Source organism: Mytilus galloprovincialis, chromosome 6 (genome assembly GCF_965363235.1).
Source record: "Mytilus galloprovincialis chromosome 6, xbMytGall1.hap1.1, whole genome shotgun sequence".
Lineage (NCBI taxonomy): Eukaryota > Metazoa > Mollusca > Bivalvia > Mytilida > Mytilidae > Mytilus > Mytilus galloprovincialis.
The window spans coordinates 14,192,304-14,216,311 of NC_134843.1; the positions used below are offsets into that span (position 1 = coordinate 14,192,304).

A 24,008-nucleotide genomic window follows, 5' to 3' on the forward strand; every position below is an offset into this window, starting at 1 on the left:
TGATAATGATAACACATTCATTTTATTTCTGATGATACATTATCAAAACTCATTTGTATGCAGTTAGCAATTAAGGTAAGATCATGGTGAATTTTAAGTCACATTCAATCGTTCATTCTTAGTCTTGATGACATGATTCATTTTGCAGCCCTAGTGGAACTTGCGTTATATTCTTGCCGTAATTGTGCAATTCATATTGATTATTGATACGTAAAATTCAAAACAATATAAAATAAATTATTGTTGAAATGAAAAAAAAACCTTGTAGACACTCGCATATTGATCTAGAACTGTGTGCAAAGATCTATTAACTGCACTGCTACAATTTATATTTTGGTCACTAGTAAATGATTTTAATTACATGCGTCTAACTCCAAGAAATTCCTAAAGTGAACAAGCACCCTTTTATCCACTGCAATTGTATACCATTAATGCTATTATACTCTGCGTGTTATATGGGAGGATGTCAACAAAGCTATCAGGTATATCAAATTAAGGAAACATCAGTTGTTTTATCCTTATCTCTCTATCTCGCTTGCAATATCTTCTTTAAGCATTCAATATTATATTCAGGCCTCTTTTGAACCCTTGTTGCTTAATAACTAAATCTATTAAATTATTGAAATTGATATGGTCCTGCCTTTGGTATTAACAGCTTGTGTTATATAAAAACTAGGAAATTGATTACGGAAATGTCAGAACTTTACTTCTTTTATTTTTAAGAATATTTGAAAAAAAAAACCGTCAAATGTCAATGCGCATGCAACGTTTCCTAAAATACCATTAACAATAACTCGCCAGATTAAACGTCAGATTTATTTGTTTGTTCGGAAATGTTGGTACCTGGAGAAATTAGTCAATTATTAACAACAAACTTCGTGTGTGCTTTTAAATATCATTTGCCTTAAAGTGTACCCAGGTGATATACGGCAAATCAAACAGTCATTTTTGTCTGTCTGATATAATAATGCCTTTGCACGGAGAAAGTGCAATCACCTGAACTTAAATGTCTGCAGGTTATGTATGTTTAACGTCAGATAAATACAATGATAACAATAAAGATAAAACAGATACCAAAAGTACATACAAACTTATATAAGTTGAAAATAAAACTGACAATTCTATGGCAAAATCCGAAAAACAAAGACAAACATAGATATTTAATACACAACGGAATTGAGAACAAAATGTATTAAAAAAGTTAACACACTTTCGAAAGGATGATCAAGAGTCGAACTAGCTTATGAAGGGAGTCAAATGTGAGATGTCCAATGGCGTAGTATGTTGATACTGGACATACTGGACATAACACATATATAACACAATATATGATAGTCATTATGTTGTGGAATAAGTGAAGAGCACCAGGTTTTGTGGAACGAAAGACAAAAATGATGTCTAAATATATGTAAATAAGATTGATATAATTTAAGTTTTGTTTATCGATAAAGTTTAAAAATAAAGGAGACGCACGGTACTTTTATGTACAGACGACCACAATAACTGCACTAACCAAAGACATATCTTTTTTGTGACATTTCAATATACTGCATGTTATTTCAATTCATCCATTTTTTTTATCTATTGGTTCAATTAACAGATCCTTTACTCGAAATTCAGATTAAAAACATTTGCCTCAGAATTATTGAGTGAACAAGTATCTCATTTTATCAATCTAAAATAATTTCAATAATCGTTTCCTGTTTAGTATATTAATCAGACAGTAATCCTTTTGATTAACTGCACAATAATCATACAATTATAATCAGTAATTTTATTAAAAAATCAAACACAGATAAATATTTGTTGCATCAAAATTAACATGGGCAAAAAGATAAAATTCGGCATGTTTGTTATAACGTGATGATTATGTTTCTTATTTTAAAATTTGAATTTAAAAATATATACTTCGTCACCACGAAAATGAGTCAATAGCATGGTACGTTCAACGTTGTAAGGAAACAGTGGCGGATCCAGACATTTTCATAAGTGGGGGCCCACTGACTGACCTAAGAGGGGGCCCGCTCCAGTCACGCTTTAATGATTCGCTATATAAGCAACCATTTTTTTCCCAAAAAAAAAGGGGGGGCGGCCCCCTAGGCCCCCCCTAAATCCGCCTCTGGGAAACTTATAACAACATTATTTATTCTACACAACAGATTCGGTCGTCTATTATCAAATCAAAGTAGAAATCGTTTGAGATTTGTCTTTGAAGTCCCCTATCTGAGATTAGAGTTATATAAATACTACAACTCAGGTAATGTCACAAAATAAATTTTGTTTTTGTCTATTGCCGGGATTCAATTACAGGTGTGACTTTACTTTCTAGAATGTATGCTAGACTTTTATATGTCAGTTGTGTTGTCATATGTCCTTCTCTACTTATCATTTGGTGGCGTTTGATATAACCGATTAATAATAAAAGAGGGACGAAAGATACCAAAGGGACAGTCAAACTCATAAATCTAAAACAAACTGACAACGGTCAACCAACTCATGATGACGTCTGTAAAATTTAAGAAGAGATGATTTCAACTTCACCATTTGGAACTCTTAGTTTAATAGCTTCCTTGTGAGCAGCAACCCTCTATCAAGAAAATCATGATAGGAAATGCAAGCACGGGAATATCGTATCAATTGGGAGATATATACCCCGTATGCAGGTGATGCTGGAATGTTGCTACTTAGAAATGTAAAGTTCACAATTGGAAAGCTGAAATCATCTCTTTTGTCGTAAAGTTTTGTTTTCAACCGACTCTCATTGTCAATTTCTAGATGCAAGTCAAGATATGAGGCCGACTTAACTGTATCTGTAGTATCCTTTATCTCTAGCTCGATTGGATAGTTGCGTTCCACATAGTCACCAAATTTTGAATTATTTAGTGAAAGAACATCTATGTAGCGAAAAGTAGAGTTAAAGGATATTGTTAACTTCTTATCCTTCTTCCTAAGAAGTTCCTGCATGAAGTCAGCCTCATAATAGTAAAGAAACAATCATAACATGACATTTCGTTTTTCATTGTCTATTTTTTTTGAGTCATGCTTTAAAATATCGTTCTTTTTTTTCTTTCTTTTTTATCAAAGATGTATAAAACCTAATGAATATAATTGTATTATGTTGATTTTGGTTGAAAAAAGTATTTTTATTTATCATGGATCCATAGTTTAGGTATGCAAAATATAACACCTTCATTGTTTTGAACCATGTTAAAGATATTTAGTACATTTTTAATCATAATTTCATGCGATTAAAACTGAAATATATTTCATGTAAAATTCAATGTTTATATTACTAGTACTTGAATTATTTCAAAAGAATGAGCGGTTTTTAATCAGTTTTTTAATCTTTGGTCAATTCATCTATACACTAGTGTTTTTGGATACACTCAGCAACGAAGTGTCCAATTATTGTTCTTGATCAACTCACATTTGGAAAGGTTTTAAACAGATTAAAATTGTCATATCAGAAACTCTAATACACTTTAGATTTACCGTACATAAATTATCATAAAGTTAGTTAGTTTATTCGTCCCATGTCATACACTCAGTTCGTTTGTACTGCTGATTATATAACTGATAACTCATTCGTACATGTAATCAGTATAATGATTGATGTATCTATAATTGATGTCATACATGTCTTTGAATAGACTATCATTATGCAAATTAAAAGGTATGCTCCTCCTGATCAGTTAAAACAAATCTGATAATAACTCGAGTCTATACTTGTAGCATGTTTACTTGTATATTAGTGTATTCATATATAAAAAAACTAATCTTTTCTCAATATAAGGGAAAGATATCAGGCAGACAATTGTTTTATTTACCTCATCATTCATAACGAAAATGACGATGGCCTGCTCATTTTATACTTTTTATTAATCGTTTGAAAGTATTTCATGAGTTATAAGTTATAATCTATATTGTTTGCTGATTTATCATATAGAATAATTGCATAATATGTCGATTACTATTTTCACATGTATCTCAAGCAACTTTTTGGTGGATAATGAAATTTGCAGAAATGACACACCTCTTTCAGATTGTTTATCTTTTTAAAATTATCAAAAGACTATTTGAAAATAACCATATACATTGACGTCATTTTATCCTTATTGTTTCAGCAATAATATCATGAGGAGTTTACATTTTGCAAGCTTGAAAAGAGTGTTGAAGTGTCGGCTGCCATATTCATTGAAAGCTCAGAACCTAGTTCGCCAAAGTTCATCATTCTTCTTATGTCAGGACAAAGGTAAATTTACCTTGAACAATAATATACGGATAAGTAACTCTTTATTTTAGTGTATGCTGTTGCTCAATCTTTTATCTTCTCGAATTTGGTTTTACTGTTGAGTTGTTTTTCAGGCTTTTAAACACCCTCTTTAATTTTTTCCATCAATTAATAGAATAGATTTTTTAATGGGCATAATCGAAAAAAAAGTGTGTGGCTATTTGTATCTACTTTTTCAAAATGATAATTTACGTGATATACTGTTTCCGAGTTCTTTTGTGTTCCTTTTGCGCTTTTTCAAGTGTTTAAGATATGCATCGCTAGAGGTGAATATCGTGAAGAATACAAATTAAACAATCTACATTCAATATTTAATATCCTACCAAACAGGGTTCAACTTTTTTATACCACTGTTTTGATGACAAGTATAGCAAGCAATACACATTATACACAAATGTACATATTTATTCCAGGTACACTGCATTCAAAGATTTCATATTGTTCAATCAATAGTAGAAACCTTTCTTCGAACGCTTTATCGGATGTAAGTACATAAAATACGGAAATGTGATATGCGGAAACATATCTACCAAAGTCCAAATGTTGTGGATACAAAAAAACTTTAAGTCACCGTTTTACTTTCAGTATGATAAAAACCTATAACGTGTAGTCAGATAAAATGCCCCGACATGGCAGAATTTATAACTATTCAAACGAAGAAAAGAAAAAAACGTTCTCATTTATATTAAAATGGTTAGCAACATGATAGATATCAGGCAACCACCACAATAATCTTAGTCAGTGATGTATCAGAATAACAGAAGAATCCCCGAATGACTCATTAAATTTGCACGATGTACCTTACGTATTCCAGTTGGTTTAAAAACCAAATGCGTATACAAAGTCATTGTCGTTACAAACACAACAAAGACGAGAACGAGAATGAATTATGTTATGTTCATATTATTATTTTTTTGTTTATGGAAAACTGGCTATGATAAAATTTATTTCTTGTGGCATCATCGATTCACAAATATAACCAATATTCTGTCATATACAGGTGACGACTGATATAAGAGATGGCGGTAAATCACTCGCCATTGATTTCAAACAGAAAGAACCGATGATGTAAGTTATTTGCGGTTTCTTGCAATACAATATTTTTTCTAAATATTAATTCATTTAGAAATCTTGAAATAGTGCGATCATTTCAGATGGTTTTGCAGAATTACGCCAACTAAATTTCAAATAATAGCTTTGATGTGTTGAAATTAATCCAAAAATTGTCACAAGCGTCATATTTAAGCTCATTAAAGACGTTCAGTTATTATATCTTACCATCTTTAATTCGATGTCAAGGCAGAGTATTATCCAAATTATATTTGTTTGTTTCAAATTACATAAGAGAGAACAAATTGTTTTCCAATAAAAGCGTTTAAAGCAAAACTTGCGTTATTTTACATTTGTGATAGATTTCCTAGTGTTTGGCTGCGGTTCAACTGTCATTGTCCTTTATGTAAACAACAGCACAGTGGCCAAAGATTGGTAGATGTAGCTGATATTAATATTGATACGCTAGTCAAATCGACAGAGATTTCAGAAAATGGTAAAATCGTTTTCTCAGTTCTTATATGTTTCATTCGTGCACTAATTTGAAAAAAAAAAATGTATTCTCAATGTGTTTTTTAAGCCTACCTTTTTGTCTAAGTAGTGTAGTTTGAAATCGAAACAATGCTTGTTTTGATTTTGTATAAAAAAGCAGACATAATAGCCTCTAGAATTATCTTGTAAAATAGAGACTAAAGACACAAAATAGATATACAAACTCATTAGATGAAAAACAAAGCCTGATAATGAAATGACAAACACACAGCAATAAAACACTGCGATAAGACAAACAGTATATAAAACAAACATAGAAAATTAAAGACTGAGCAACCCAAACTCCCCCATCAACCTCTCGGGGGCACAGAAAGTGTTTTCTACACACGAGACAACTACAAAAATGTATTAGTAAGTGACATTTCACGGTCAAGCTTTTATAACTTTAGAAGTTGTTGACACAAAAAAAAAAAAAAAAATGTTTCAGCCATTTCAGATCACATTATTATCCGTTTCGGGCGGATGTTTTCAGTAAAAGGTTTATGTTAAGTAGAATATTGTTATTTTGAAAATAAAGTAACAAGTTATACCTATAAACATCAGGAAATACTTTACGTGACTGCTAGCTTAAATTTCATACGCCATAAAACAAAGAAGATAAAGCTGTTTACAAAGTTATATGCCCTATTATCTTGTTACATTAACATTCATTTACAGGTGACGTACTGCATATAGAATGGACGGATCACAAAGGAGAGATTCCAATTAAATTTTTAAAAGAGAATAAATTGTCCGTCAGTGAAACTGGAGACAAATTTTCATGGATCTTAGATGATGATTTGGTAATTGGTACTAAACACACCTGAATTCTTATTGTTTATTTTGTGTTGTAGCAAATTGTTTGTCAAATATGTTCTTTCAATTAATATCGTTAAAATGGCTTGTATCATGATTATAATTTCACTGGTAACAATTGTTCTCAAACGTGTAATAAGTAAAAGAAAATGACATACAACAACACTAAAAATCCTGAATTGATAAGTGGCTCCGCGTTATTCTAAAAGTGCAATTCTTAATGCAGCAATCGAGTAGATACATTAAAGCACACATGTTTGCTCTCTTAATTGCAGTTTTGACAACTCAAAATACTCCACATTTATTTAATTCAATAAGAATGATATTATACTAAGCAGATAAGTTCTAGTATTTTGAATTTGTTAAACAGGTTTTGAAATGAGTATTTTTGCATTGATTTTCAAAAAAAATAAAGTATATTATATACAACACTTTAATATAGCCAGGGTCATTGCTTATCACGACAAGTACAACACATCAAAAATAAAATACTTTATTTTTATTATTATAAATACTTGCTATCATGCTTAAACATATTATGAAACATGTTATATTCTTACAACAATATGTTACTAAATATATTTTCCAGACCATTAAAAAAATGACGTACAGTGATATGATATCAAATGACACTAACAAAGCACGGTAATTATATACTTTCATTTTTGTAACTGCCTTTATTCAAAGTCCGAATTAAAAAAACTAATAGAAGCCTAAACCTGGCCCATCTACGGGTGCGGGTTTTCTCGAATTGAAAAACAATTAGTTGCCTTGAACTGTCCCCTGCTTTTTGGTCGGGTTATTGTCACTTTGATAAATTCCCCGTGTCCATTCTGAATTTTGAACTAAAAAAAAAAACGATGTATTACACATTATTTGACAGTAGCATTATTCTATCTCAATAAAAGAAATATAATTGCCGTTTGATCAGTTCGAACAATTAATGGGTGCCATCACCAGTTGGTTAATCGTTATAGAATATCTGTTTCACAGATGATGACTCATATTTTCTTATCGTCCTAACCATTTTCCTCGACATTCACCTGAATGTGACCTATCAAATGAGATTGTTCTTACACGAGCAACACGACGGACATATTGACCCTACCGGAGCACCTGAGATTACCAAAGGTTTATATTTCGGTTCGTGTTGCTTATTCTTTCTTCTTTTTCATGGTCTGTTTTCAAACGGTTTGCTTGTGTGATGGTCTTTTTTTCTTTTTATACCGTGGCGTAGTAAATGTATTGTCGTTCTATTTTGTATATATCCCCTCTCCCTTGAAATTGGTTAAACTTAAATTCTGCAAACGTCTTGTACTTGATATTACACTTCCATTTCCCAAAATATTGATTGTTACGCCTGTTTACAATGTATTGAAATATTTTAGATTTTTACGTGAAATAAACGAACGTGGTTTGTGTCTCCTCACAGGCGTTCCTACAGAAGAAGATATGGTGGCTCGGGTAATGTACCTTTATCTCTTTTTACGTCGTATTTTGTCATAAAGCTCTGCAACTGTTTTGGTTCCTATACATCATTGACTTTCGGCTTCAGGTAAATCCACAAAGCGCCTTGGTTGCAAGAACTTATTAGATTTTTAATTATTCTTCAAACTGCTTGATTGAAAAACAATTATGGTTTTAATAACAAAGATAAAAAAATTTGAAAACGACACGTTTAATAATTTCATGCGTCCAAAGCTAAGATTATCAATCAAGATATTGACGTAAATGGAACAAATAATGTCGCTGTATAGTAGACGTGCGTTTCGTGTACAAAAGATTATCAATGATGCTTGAAAAAAGGGTTTAAAAAGGCCGAATTTAAATACAAAGTTGATGAGCATTCAGGATCAAAAATTCCAATACAGAGATGTGTAAACTTGGAAGTTCCTACGTTCTGAACAAATGACAAAATTACAAATAAATATGATTAATTTGCCAAGATTCTAATAATCATGAGCTAGAATTCAACCATACTAATTTGTATCCATCAGTTCGACACTCAAACTCTATATAATAGAACAACTTGATTCATTTTAGCAATACTCATAATAAAATCAGATGATACATTGGTTGAGAATATCTTTACAATTATATATAATCTATTGAATATTCCTGCAAATTAGTGCAATGCATCGTAATGGGACAAATAGGCTCTTGAAAGACAATCTCTTGATTATGAATGTAAGATATTGTAAGTCGCAAGACCTATAATACAAAAAATAAATTGAACATATTGATGGTAAATTTTTAATGAACAGATATGATGATGCATTATGCAGCGATCGATGATTTTCGTTTTATTCATATACATAATACTTTAGTTTTAAAAAATACCGTGAGTTGCCTTTCGAAAATACATATCGACATGATTGGTTAGCTTTTAACATATTTTTGTTTTGTTTTAGGTAGCAGAAAATTTTGCTCCAGTACAACGTACAATATATGGATTAGTGAGTGTTAAATTGTTAATCTCATCTTTATGTGGTTGCAATATGCATTTTTAGATGTTTAAGTACATGTGTTGTTAATGTAAACTATTGAAATGAAGAAAAAAATATAACAATGCAAAATGTTGGTCCAATTTAAACCTTGCAAAATAAAAAGAAATTAATTGCAACATACAGTTTTATTGATACAAATTTATCTTTCTACAAGACAGAATCTCATTTAAAGTCATTGATCATGAATATATGTACATGGTAGGATATACATACACGAAAAAATGTTGATTGTTATACTGATTATTCCTTGTTATGTATGGCTAGATGTTGTACTTTGTCGTAAATGTTTCATTTTACTTTTACAGACGTTCCCGGTTCGAGATGTTCCAAATCCAATAAATATTGCTTACTCTACCGCATATTTGCCCCTGCATAATGACCTACATCATTACGAATCTGGACCAGGATTATTTTTTCTGCATTGCCAAGAGTAAGTAGCAGTTCAGTTTTCTGTTTGTTCTGTTGTTTTCCTTATATAGTTGATCTGTATCCTTTACTTTGGTTTTAGTTCAATCGATTAGTGACTTTCAAACAGCGGTATACTACATTTTGACTTTTCTTACCATAAATAAACCCAATCGGTGATAGTACATTTATTATAACCACAAACAGCAATATATTTACAGTCAGTTTGCAACATATTCCCGTAACAACAAGTTTAAACTTTTCAAATAGGTATGGAGAGTTTTCCCGTTTCATATATTTACGTCAATTTTAACTGTAAAAGGATAGTCTAACGTTGAAAGACAATAACAATCAAAACCAAGGACTAAACAAAGACTCACAAAACCCAAGGACATTTACATCAAGATTTACATGAAAAGGTGAACAAACAAATTATGCATTAGACGAAAAATGTTATATTTGGATCTCCTGCATTAGATTGACACGCAATACCGTTTATAATATTACTCTCTGTAATCAACTTAGTTATTTTTATTAAATAAAAGAAGTGATACTCTTGACTTGATAACAACGATATCGGCTTATTTATTACATAAATTTATCAGCAGAAGTTACCCTTAAGCATATGCTTAATATTGGCCGTGTTCTGAGGATGACACATAACGTGATATACTCGACACGTGTGTTGGTTGTTTAAGTGCAATTAATAAAGTCCAGTTTTGAACCTACACCTTCTAAATTGTGTAATCGGATAATACATTACTTTTAACGAATGCATATCAAATAATTACATATCGGCAAGCATCGAGTAAATGTATCTGTATTAACGTATATGTCTGCCTGTGTGTAGTGACAACTGCAAATTATACCTTGTCCATCGGATTTCTTATGATTAAGAAATACCAGACCTTAGAATATGTATAAAGTGCCTAGAAAATCAACCTAACGATGTTAGAGTAGATTTGATTCGTAACTTCCTCTCCGGCGCCGGGGCTGGAACCTGTACTTTATATTTTACTACGACAACACCGCCTAGCATTGCGCAGAGACCTTATCCCCTCCTGTAACTCTAGCTTATAAAAAATCAGCTTTCGTTTCGGGAGGTGTTACCTTCTTGTAGGAATTAAACAAGGATCTCTGATACAATACACGAAGTATTTATTTTCAGTGTACAGAAATGATCATCTACTCATCTCTTCAGTATAATTGCAGGATGCTAATCTATTTTTAGAAGCATACAATCACTGTAAATAAATATATATACATGTCTGCCTGTGTGTAGTGACAACTGCAAATTATACCTTGTCCATCGGATTTCTTATGATTAAGAAATACCAGGCCTTAAAATATGTATAAAGTGCCAAGAAAATCAACCTAACGATGTTAGAGTAGATTTGATTCGTAACTTCCTCCCTGGCGCCGGGGCTGGAACCTGTACTTTATTTTCTAACTTCTACTTAATATGTATTAACGTATAGTACTATATATATTGGCTGATAATATGACATCTACACTATACACGTTTTACATATAATATTTCTACCATACACTATGAATAATGTTAATTTGAAGAATCGTGTGATACAAATGACAACAAGCACTTATCCAATAATATATATATATATGCGAAAGCAAATTTACAGATCTAACATTGTTGGGTTGATGTTTAGACGAGTTGTATATATATATATATATATATATATATATAGAATAAAATTGAGAATGGAAATGGGGAATGTGCCAAAGAGACAACAACCCGACCATAGAAAAAAAAAAACAACAGCAGAAGGTCACCAACAGGTCTTCAAGGTAGCGAGAAATTCCCGCACCCGGAGGCGTCCTTCAGCTGGCCCCTAAACAAATATATACTAGTTCAGTGATAATGAACGCCATACTAATTTCCAAATTGTACACAAGAAACTGAAATCAAAATAATACAAGACTAACACAGGCCAGAGGCTCCTGACTTGGGACAGGCGCAAAAATGCGGCGGAGTTAAACATGTTTGTGAGATCTCAACCCTCCCCCTATACCTCTAGCCAATGTAGAAAAGTAAACGCATAACAATACGCACATTAAAATTCAGTTCAAGAGAAGTCCGAGTCTGATGTCAGAAGATGTAACCAAAGAAAATAAACAAAATGACAATAATACATAAATAACAACAGATTACTAGCAGTTAACTGACATGCCAGCTACAGACTTCAATTAAATTGACTGAAAGATTATGATTTCATCATATGAACATCAGGAACAATCCTTCCCGTTAGGGGTTTAGTATCATACCATCATAACATATATGAAAAGAACATAACCCGTGTCATGCCAACAACTGGGTTTTGAATAAATGTGTTTAGTTCCGATGCAAAGACCCTATAAGTGAATCAATATTAACGCCAAAATATGCAATCTTTAATGACCTGACAACAGTATCGTAACTATATCCCTTCTTAATAAGACTATTCAAAGGTTTTGTTAGTTTTTGAGGTGAATATTGACACCTTTGTGCTTGATAAAGAATATTTCCATAAAAAATTGGATGTGAAATACCTGAACGTATAAGAAGTCCGCATGTTGAGCTATATTTACGAATGATGTCCTTATACCGATGATAAAATTAAATAAATGTTTTGACTAGTTTGTGATATCGAAAACCCTGGTGTAATAATTTTTCAGTAATACATAAATTTTTCTCGTAAAAATCTAAAAATTGTTAAATACATGAGCGAATCGTACAAGTTGAGATATATAAACACCGTAAGATGGTGACAAGGGAACGTCACCATCTAAAAATGGATAATTAACGATAGGAAATGAAAAATCATCTCTTTTATCATAAATTTTAGTATTCAGCTTTCCGTTAGTGATATAGATATCAAGATCGAGGAAAGGGCAGTGGTCATTGTTAGTATTAGCTTTATTTAAAGTAAGTTCAACAGGATAAATGTCTTTAATATACATACTGAAGTCGTCATTATTGAGAGCCAAAATATCATCCAAATATCTAAAAGTATTATTAAATTTGTTTATCAGATGTTGTTTCGATGGGTCTTTGCTTATTTTTGTCATAAATTGTAACTCATAGCAATACAAAAACAGGTCCGCAATAAGTGGTGCACAGTTAGTCCCCATTGATATTCCGATAATATGACGATATACGGAATCCCCAAAGCGAACAAAAATGTTATCGAGAAAAATTCAAGGGCATATATAGTATCAAAGCATGTCCAATTGACATAGTTTTTTTGTTTATTGTTACTAAAAAATTACCTAAAAGAGTTTGAACATATACATTCACATTCTGACTTTTTAAATGCCCATTTAATTAGGTGTGTGAATTTTTTCTTAATGAGAATGTGAGGCAATGTGGTATACAGGGTAGAAAAATCAAAATTTTGAACAGATTCAAAATCACCAATATAAGCATGCAGTTTATCAAGTACTTCCAACGAGTTCTTGACACTCCAAACGTAATTAATTCCACTATTTTTGAAGGCCTTGTTTGAACAATTTATTATCAGGTTTTTAATTGTACCAACTGTGCTGGTAAGAAGAATAGACAATTTAGTAGTGGAACAATGGCTTGAAGACGAAATAAATCTATATTTGTAAGGTGTTTTGTGTAGCTTCGGAAGCCAGTACATAGTTGGGACTTTCATTGTATTTGGCTCTGCTTGTAAAGCGGTAGCTAAAAGTTTATGTTTGTTACAGATGTCGTTTTCTGAAAATGGAGTCAGTTGGAATGTTGGTGAATTGGTGATTTCTTTTGTCAGAACCTCAATGTAAAATTTGCGTCAAACAATAATAATATTATTAGCAGCTTTATCGGCCGGGACAAAAACAAATTTCTTGGCTAGTTCTTGAATTAAAAAAAAGAGTCCAAAGATTTTTTGTCAGCTTTTTCCCGTTTTATCCATTTCATACAGTAAGTATGGAGTGAGTATGGAGTGAGTTGTGGATGATATTACGACACTCATTCCAATTAATAATTGACGGGGGACGATATTTAGGTCCTTTACTGAGGAATGATTTTAACTCTCGGTCTTGAACGATGTTAAGATATCCTGTTATAACATGGGAAATGGGTCCATAAATATATTCGGAGGTACTACAATTACATGAAGTAGGTGTATTTTCACTGATATTAACATCTTTACACAGTTGACTATAATTAAACACAAATGAAACATGAAAAGCGATAGGATATCAAATACCCATATTGTCAGACTGTCCATACCTACTTTTTTTTACAGCCCATTCATTTTAAGCCAATGTAACACCGTTAGTAAATAAATGTTATTTAGTAATCTAGTATATTTTAAAATGACGCGTATATCGACTGAAAATAATAGCTTAGCACAATGTGGCGACGCCATTTTTTCCCTTCAAAATACAAGCTCCAAGTGTACGTTGAGTTGCTCTTTATATGGTGTGGTCATGAACAATTGTTTTTAGCTCACCTGGCCCGAAGGGCCAAGTGAGCTTTTCCCATCACTTTGCGTCCGGCGTCCGTCGTCGTCGTCGTCGTCGTCCGTCGTCTGTCGTCCGTCGTCGTCCGTCGTCGTTAACTTTTACAAAAATCTTCTCCTCTGAAACTACTGGGCCAAATTGAACCAAACTTGGCCACAATCATCATTGGGGTATCTAGTTTAAAAAATGTGTGGCGTGACCCGGTCAACCAACCAAGATGGCCGCCACGGCTAAAAATAGAACATAGGGGTAAAATGCAGTTTTTGGCTTATAACTCAAAAACAAAAGGATTTAGAGCAAATCTGACATGGGGTAAATATGTTTATCAGGTCAAGATCTATCTGCCCTGAAATTTTCAGATGAATCGGTCAACCTGTTGTTGGGTTCCTGCCCCTGAATTGGTCATTTTGAGGAAATTTTGCTGTTTTTGGTTATTATCTTGAATATTATTATAGATAGAGATAAACTGTAAACAGCAATAATGTTCGGCAAAGTTAGATTTACAAATAAGTCAACATGACCGAAATGGTCAGTTGACCCCTTTAGGAGTTATTGCCCTTTATAGTCAATTTTTAACCATTTTTCATAAATCTAAGTAATCTTTTACAAAAATCTTCTCCTCTGAAACTACTGGGCCAAATTAATCCAAACTTGGCCACAATCATCTTTGGGGTATCTAGTTTAAAAAATGTGTGGCGTGACCCGGTCAACCAACCAAGATGGCCGCCACAGCTAAAAATAGAACATAGGGGTAAAATGCAGTTTTTGGCTAATAACTCAAAAACCAAAGCATTTAGAGGAAATCTGATGTGGGGTAAAAATGTTTATCAGGTCAAGATCTATCTGCCCTGAAATTTTCAGATGAATCGGTCAACCTGTTGTTGGGTTGCTGCCCCTGAATTGGTAATTTTGAGGAAATTTTGCCGTTTTTGGTTATTATCTTGAATATTTTTATAGATAGAGATAAACTGTAAACAGCAATAATGTTCAGCAAAGTTAGATTTACAAATAAGTCAACAAGACCGAAATGGTCAGTTGACCCCTTTAGGAGTTATTGCCCTTTATAGTCAATTTTTAACCATTTTTCGTAAATCTTAGTTATCTTTTACAAAAATCTTCTCCTCTGAAACTACTAGGCCAAATTAATTCAAACTTAACCACAATTATCTTTGAGGTACCTTGTTTGAAAAATGTGTCCGATGACCTGGCCATCCAACCAAGATGGCCACCACGGCTAAAAATAGAACAGGGGTAAAATGTAGTTTTTTGCTTATAACTCTGAAACCAAATCATTTAGAGGAAATCTGACAAGGAGTTAAATTGTTAATCAAGTCAATATATATCTGCCCTGAAATATTCAAATGAATTGGACAACCGGTTGTTGGGTTGCTGCCCTCCAATTGGTAATTTTTAAAGAAATTTTGCTGTTTTTGGTTATTATCTTGAATACTATTATAGATAGCGATAAACTGTAAACAGCGATAATGTTCATCAAAGTAAGATCTTCAAATAAGTTCACATGACCTAAATGGTCAATTGACCCCTTAAGGAGTTATTGCCCTTTATAGTCAATTTTTAACAATTTTCATTAATTTGGTAAATTTATGTAAATTTTTACCAAATATTTTTCTCTGTTACTAATGGGCAAAGTTCATTATATCTATATAATTGTAAGAAGCAAGAATGTTCAGTAAAGTAAGAACTTCAAACACATCACCATCACCAAAATACAATTTTGTCATGAATCCATTTGTGACTCCTTTGTTTAATATGCACATAGACCAAGGTGAGCGACACAGGCTCTTTAGAGCCTCTAGTTTTTCATTGTATGTGTGTTGTTTATTCTTTTCTACTCATTTTCTGTTCACATAATCTTAGTGTTAGATATAAGCTGCCCATAACCTCTTCATGAGAAATAACACTATAGCAAACAAAAATGCATTACAAAAACGTAGTAACAGAGAAAATAAAAGAAAAATGCTTAAGAGAACAACATAGTACTTAATATATTTGCAACCCGATAGGATGATATGAATTCATCTGGAAACTACAAATTGTTTATCTTTTTTTGTGTTTATACCATTGAACTTCAATAAAAGTTGTATTAAGTTGTAGATAAAAGTTTGAATTTACTTGTTCAACACCCTTCCCTAACCTACACGTAAACTTTTAATTATAAGATGTGTTTATTGTATTTAAACTGGTTATATTGTATACTTGAAGAATCGTACACTGGACAATAGCTTAAAATGATACTATAATGTAACAATCAAACAAAACGATGTTGTGAGAATTATTTACGAAAGCAATTTTGGATTTACATTTTTGACGAATCTAAATACAGTTGCACATGTTTGTATGTTTATTTCAAACTTCAAACAATAAATATCAAATTATTTGTTTTAGGTTTGAGGAATGTGTAGAAGGTGGTGAAAGTATTCTACTTGATGTTAATCGTGTTGCTGAGGAATTCAGAATTCAACATCCGGAGGATTTCAAAATCTTGACCCAAAATGCAGTCACAATTCAAAAAGTTCATTATGAAAGGTAAATTAAGTCCATAGAAATTCTCTTTTTTCTAAACTTAAGAAATTACTAACATTACTACTTCATTAGGTACATTAACATCTGAAATTTGTTTTTAAATGTAAGGAAAGTACAAGAAATCTACTACATTAAGAAATCCAAAACTATTCAATAGCCAAAAAAAAAAAAAGAAGCAAAATTGGAATTACATAATATAACACCAAGAGAGGCAAATACTCATTAAATATACAAATCTTATTATTCATTACACAAAACGCGAATTAAATCTGTTGAAGACTAATTATTATTGTTTGAAACAAAATAATTGGAAGTCCAAATCGATTACTATTTTCAGAAACTAGAATTTATAGAAAAATGAGCCAAAATCTGACAATAGATTTGACAAATTTCAAGAGTAAATATTATCAAAAATGTTTGCATAATTGATAATTTATGTAAAAAGTAGAACTATAAAATAACCAAACTCCAAGAATCGTTCAAAACAAATAATTCCTTATCAAGTCAAATCAGAAACAAACACATTATCGTGTGAAAAACAATTGTCATATTCATGACTTTGTTCGTGTAAGCACATGAATGATATCAAAGACATGCCTGGCGATATCAAAGACCGGCATGTGATAGGAAGCTGGTTAATAGATATAATTATAGTTAAAACTGTTATGCATTTTCAGAGACTGGCCTGTTGATATGACGTACAAACGACCACATATTAAACTCAATGATAAGGACGAGGTAATACGTATATTATTCTTTGTTTTTCATATGAGTTTAACCCAAGTTTCCTATAAATGGTATCATTATTTTAAATCAAATTCTGTGGATTATGCATACTCTTGTTTATTTATAATTACTACAAGATTGATCGTTTACATAAATATACAGTGTTAATTTCCATTATTTAACGCGAGCGTACATTTTAAATGAATAAATTGAATGAAAACTGCGGTTCCTTATTTGTGCATTGTGATTAAAAATTCGTATGTATAATTACTTTCATTTGTTTCCAACTCTGTCTTGTATTGTTCTGGGCGTACTATTGCAAATATTCAATTTCATGACTGCATCATGTGTTTCTATCAGTTTACAATAGTGCTATCACATGGTAAGGTTAGAAATTAATGGTAAACCCTAGTTTTAAGTGTTTTAATGTCTTATCTTACCCTTTAAATTTATTGACATAACTGCACGACCCGATTTTCAATTAACAGTTGTAAGATAATCGTTGCAAAGAATCCTGCTCAAACTTTTGTGAAAGACGGTTTTAACTTTGAAGTGTTGCGAGAGTTTATGTTCTATGTTGAAGGCACTTGTATATAGTGACCTGCAATACAAGTACTGTTCCATTGAGTTTAGTTATATGTCTTCTGTTTCTGTCCCTGACCCATGTTTTCTGTATTTGGCATGTGTAGTGCATCATGACATAAAACATTGTTACATGTACCGTGATGAACTTTCGTGCAGGACTGCTTTGTGTATTTTTGACATGGAACTCTTGACCAGACTATGACTTTTTGACTCTTGACCTATGCACTTTGGGTGTGTCATCATGATACAGTGTGTTCCTTTGTATATTACCCTGACATAAAAGTATAATTCTAAATTGACCTTGCTTCTGAATACAGTATGTAGCATGAAGATGTATTGTCATAAGATGGTGAGTCTCGTGGCACGAGAAACTTCATATGAGCTTGACCTTTGCCCTCATTGTACAACTTGTATATTTTGTTTGAATTATATGGAGAATTGTCTGATTCATACCACATCTTCTTATATCTATATTAGATATATAGATATATTTGTTAGTTTTGTGTACCACGATGACCCTTTCCTCAAAATCTGCTTTGTGTTTTTTTTTGTCATGGAACTCTTGACCAGTCTATGACTTTTTGACTCTTGAAGTCCGCCTCCGGGCGAGGGATTTTCTCACTCACATTTACTGCTTCAGTAGCACCATGTGATGCTAGTTGTGATAGATAATTCAAATTGTTTCAATCATTTTACCTTGGATTTCATTTCATGGACATGTAGATCATGTAGATATGGATAGTCTGTTTAAGCATCTTGAAAAATCACACAGAAGGTATACGCATATCAATAAACTGAACTCAGTGCGAAGAACCTTTAAAGTACACTTAGACATAGAGCTCAATCTAGTGAAACACTTTTTTATGCTGGTCACTGTCTGTTATCAAACTGCACCGCAATCTTAAAAAAAATATGCACGTTAATTCTAATAGAAGTAGAATCCAAAGGAAGTAAATAAACTGTTTACTGAAATAAATGTACAATATGTCTATGGGCTACAGATGCCCCAGCTTGTGAAAAAAAACCCACAAGTAAACTTCCACATAAAGATGCAGGATTCACGTTATTTTGACTGTTTTGTGATCACAAGCATTTTGTATCAGTTTCACAACATTTGGTTGTGGCAAACTAAAGTTAAAGAAACAGAAACAACAGATTTAGCATTTTTTCCTATCTTAAGGCTACGTGTTGATATTAGTATCATTAGTACTCGTACCAACTTCTTATATCTAATAACTCATGAACAGTAACACCACCCAATATCGAACTTGATAGATCTGTGTTATGGGGTAATAAGCATTACGTATAAGGTTTATAACATTTGATTGAGTTACAATGTAAACTTATTAAAAAGAACGAAAACGAAAAATTCAGCATTTTCTATGTTTTTAAAGGAACATGATAACTCATGGACGGTAAAAGTGACGCTACCAAATTTCAAATTCAATTTTTTTACGTGGAAATAAGCATTGTCCCAGGTTAGGGAGATGGTGGAGACTTCGCTAACATGTTCAACTCCGCCTTATTCAGTATGCATGTGCCTGTCGCAAGTCAGGAGCCTATACATTTGTCCGTATCTTTTCTCGTTTGAATCTCGTGTTTTTCTATGTTGTGATGTTATATTATTGTTTCATCCCGCTGCAAATGTTTGCACCTGTCCTAAGTCAGGAATCTGATGTACATTAGTTGTCGTTTGTTTATGTAATTTATACGTGTTTCTCGTTTCTTATATAGATTAGACCGTTGGTTTTCCCGTTTGAATGGTTTTACACTAGTAATTTTGGGGCCCTTTATAGCTTGTGGTTCAGTGTGAGCCAAGGCTCCGTGTTGAAGGCCGTAAATTGACCTATTATGGTTTACTTTTATAAATTGTTATTTGGATGGAGAGTTGTCTCATTGACACTCATACCACATCTTCCTATATCTATTTGCTCATTGTTGAAGGCCGTATGGGGACATATAGTTGTTAATTTCTGTGTCATCTGGTCTCTTGTGGAGAGTTCTTCTTCGGCACTCATGCCACATTAGGTGGAGGGTGGGGATCCCGCTAGCATGTTTAATCCGCCTTATTCTGTTTGTATGTTCCTGTCCCAAGTCAGGAGACTGTAATTCACGCATTGTCGTTTGTTTATGTGTTACATATTTGTTTTTTTTTTCATAAATTTGTCCGTTTCTTTTCTCGTTTGAATTGTTTTACATCGTCATTTCGGTGCCTTTTATAGCTGACTATGCGGTATAGACTTTGCTCATTGTTGAAGGCCGTAGGGTGACTTATAGCTGTTAATTTCTGTGTCATCTAGTCTTTTGTGGAGAGTTCTTATTGGCACTCATGCCACATCTTCTTTTTTATTTTGTGTATAAGTTTTGTAGTATTTGGTTGAGGCAGCTAAAGTTAAGAGAACGGAATCCTTTTTTTTTGACGTTCGGGACGAACGGACTAGAGTAACTTTTTATGCCCCTTTACTATGGTACCAATGCAGAAGTTCTTGCTATTGTGCTGGTGCTACTCATCCCACTAGCACTGTCATTAACACACACACATTTTATTATAAAAATATTCAATTTTAATTTTGATTTGATTATTTTGGGCCTATAATGATTATATGCATGCCTTTTACAATTAGTATCAAATCTAACATTATTACAAAGCAGCTATTAAATAAAATTCATTCGAACTTTAAATGTGCATTCAAATATATATGCAAGTCGTCAACTGGTCAAGTGGCTAGATGCATATTTCGTTGGCCAATTGAACGACATGTCCTAATTTTGTTGTTTTAAAACTTCTAGAAATATCAACGGAAATAAGTAAATTATGAGTAAAGGTAAATAAATAAAAACAGAACGACTGAATTAAATAAAAGGATGTTCGATATAATCAGAGACATATATACACATGTGTATATATGTCTCTGATATAAATAAATGTATACTTTGTTTTATTTTTAAAATCTAAACGATCATGCTTTATTTTTATCTAGTTTCCTAATCAAAATTATTAGAATGAGAAAATAAATACCTTACAGCTTCTTTTACCGTCGATCCTGAAACGTTTAATGTTATAAAACAATTTTAGCGTCTTTGACCTACTTTATCTTTTTATTCGGATACTTGTGGTTATCTTCTCCAAGTTCAACGGGAACATTAGAATAATCTAGAATAGAACCCAGATGGAACCAAGAAGTCGGGTTGCTATAACCAAACAACCCGGATGTTGAACCAGTTACCATGGTTTCGAACCAAAGAACCCGGATAGAACCAAGGTTCAGAACCAAACAACCCAGATGGAACCAAAGTTTAGAACCAGAGTGTCCGGAGTAGAACCTTATTGCATTCGGAATTCTCATGACTTTTTATACCTTCAACGTATTTTCCAAATCATTTATTTATTTAGTATATTTATATATAATAAATGTGTAGTTTGATTAATCAAATCGAAATAATGTTTTTGATTTTTTTGCTGCTTATTTGTTTTGCGTTTTTCGTTTCCATTTTTAATTTTTTGTTTGGCTTTTTCTGTTTTATTAAAATATGATTTACTGAGTTAAAACATTCTTCTTGTATGTAATTCTTTTTAGATTGTTGCAGTATGTTGGGCACCACCATTTGAGGCACCATTTTCGGGTAAACTGGTAAGAGGATGAAATAACGTATTTTTTTCTCTATTATTATCACATAGAGTTAGGCATGCTTTTGGTTTTACAACAGAGATATGTCTGAATAACAAATAAATTGTGACTGAAATGAATACATTTTGAAAATTCGTTTACGTTCGCTTTTTTTATCCTTTCTATCTAATATCTGAAGATAAGACCGGATTTCACCAATCGTCAACATTTAACCAAAAATTATCCGTAAGTGCAAAGATTTATCTTGAAGGGCAAATGTAAACCACTTAATATTTAAATTAAAATAAAATATTTATCTAGTAATTATATACATGTGTTCGGTTTTTTTTTGTAGGAAGATGTTGAGCCATACTACAAGGCATACCACAAATTTGCAAAGGCTGTGAAATACTCACCTAATATTGTAAGTGCCTTATTAATATCTACAAAATTCAGGCGTTGTAGTTTATTATTAAAGTCCTTCAGAAAAAAAAAGAAAATTAACTTTAGACTCAGATGTGTGTCTTTGTGTATCACCTTCTTTAAAACTTATATTTTCAGAGACGGATATTATAACTACATGTAAAACATTATGTGTGACACTATTCACTTGATATATTCTTTAATTCAGATTATTGAAAATGCCATTAACATTATAATTAGACATAAAACAAACAAGAGCATTGCCAAATTAAATATTGACAATATTTCATCATGTAGTTCATACAGATGATATTTCCTTTTTCAGAAAGGAGGTCAAACCTTAAAATGTTACGTTTAACAGTGTTGACATTTTAAAATAAATGAGTTTAAATTGAAAAGTTATGATGTGTTAATATTTGAACAATGGCCTTAGTTTTACTATTTAGAACATATGGAGGAGTATCCTAATTGTAAACTGTAACCTTGTTTTAATTAGAGTAAATGAAATAATAAACAGTGCTTGTATATAAAGCAGGACTTTAAAGACAATTAAATCTGAGACAACAGCAATTTGTATGATAAAAACTCTTCTGTATTTACTGTTAGACCTTATACATGACAATGAAATATGGGAAAAACACACTTGGTATCGTTAATGGTCTTTTTAATAATATATTACGACCTAGCATCGAATAATTGAATTTGAGACAACATCAGTTTGTATTATAAACAGTTTGTTATTACAGACATTTTGACTTTATATTGGATTATTATATGTAAAATAACAAAACTTGATATACTTTGAACAAGGGCACGACAAATCCAAAGATTAAGATGGTAGCATATGCTTCAACAATTAGCAAACGCTAATTTCATATGCAAAAAGAATTTGAATCAAGATTAGTTTTTGATTTTTTTTCGGCAGTTCAAATTCAAGTTAAGGCCTGGAGATTGCATAGTGTTTAACAACAGGAGAATTCTACACGGAAGAGAAGAGTTCGTGTCAAATGGCGGAAGCAGATATCTTCAGGTATTGCATTTGCAAAAGAAGGGTAATCTAAACATTATTTTCAAAATTTGTTACATGAAGAAGTCTCATTGATTGAGATATAATCTGCATAATTAAGCTTATGAAAGCAAATTTATAACACAGTTATGGAAACAGCCCAGAGGAGAAAAGCATGCATCGTCTTCGAATATAGTGTAACATACATGTAATACTGAAAACGAACACAACAAATAAAAAAAGATACTTCCTTTGATAGATTACCACAGTTCAATTTCTTAATGAAGTTAAGTTATATCCCGTCATTAACATGCATTTATGAACGCCTTCTTAATTCATTTGTAAATGAAAATCATACGATGTGTAAATTTCTAGAACATAAGGAAATTTTCAATAGAAAGATAAAAAAAGCCCAAAAGCCAATGCTTTCTGTTTGTAATATACATTTGATTTAAAACAGTATTTTAAACGTAAGTTCTGTAAATGTCCTTATTGTATTTCAGGGTTGCTATATAAATATCGATGAATTTAAAAGTCAAGTAAAGGTATTATGTAAATTGTCAGGAGACCATAGACCAGTTAAACCTGTAGGTAACGGGTGTTGGATAACAAGTTAACTTTGCAAAAACATTAATTGTATGTTGTAATGTTTAAACAGAGACAAAACCAATAACAAAGTAAACATTTAATACAATGATAACAGGTAAATAATTATCAATACAAATGTGTAGGCATGTGATAGTTTATAGAAAATACTGTATGACTTTTTCAATATCAGATCTATATTAATTCTGTTCTAAGAATTATATTTGTGGAAGATTGTTACAGTTGGGAATCTCCAAACAAGTATCATATACACGTTGCAATGAACAAAAACATGTTGTTTTCTAGTTGGATATTTAAAAATAGACTGTGCAACCGTGACTGATATTAGATATAATATCACATGTTAATATGCGACGATTTCATTTGGTTGTATTTCACATAAAATTCATTTGTACATGTTGTATTAACTTCTTAAAATTAAATAAAAATATACAGACGTA

General features: G+C 32.0%; 1 protein-coding gene across 1 annotated transcript; it reads left to right on the forward strand.

The window, feature by feature from the left end:
* Window positions 1-35: 35 nt before the first annotated feature.
* Window positions 36-24,008, forward strand: LOC143079003 (2-(trimethylamino)ethylphosphonate dioxygenase-like). The gene is made up of 16 exons (XM_076254103.1): window positions 36-75; window positions 4,125-4,252; window positions 4,705-4,775; window positions 5,292-5,359; window positions 5,704-5,837; window positions 6,551-6,675; window positions 7,278-7,333; window positions 8,077-8,152; window positions 9,100-9,144; window positions 9,501-9,625; window positions 16,477-16,617; window positions 17,292-17,352; window positions 21,504-21,557; window positions 21,889-21,957; window positions 22,882-22,986; window positions 23,466-24,008. The coding sequence occupies exons 2-16, from the start codon at window positions 4,135-4,137 to the stop codon at window positions 23,577-23,579; spliced, it is 1,362 nt and encodes a 453-aa protein (XP_076110218.1). The 5' UTR covers window positions 36-75; window positions 4,125-4,134; the 3' UTR covers window positions 23,580-24,008.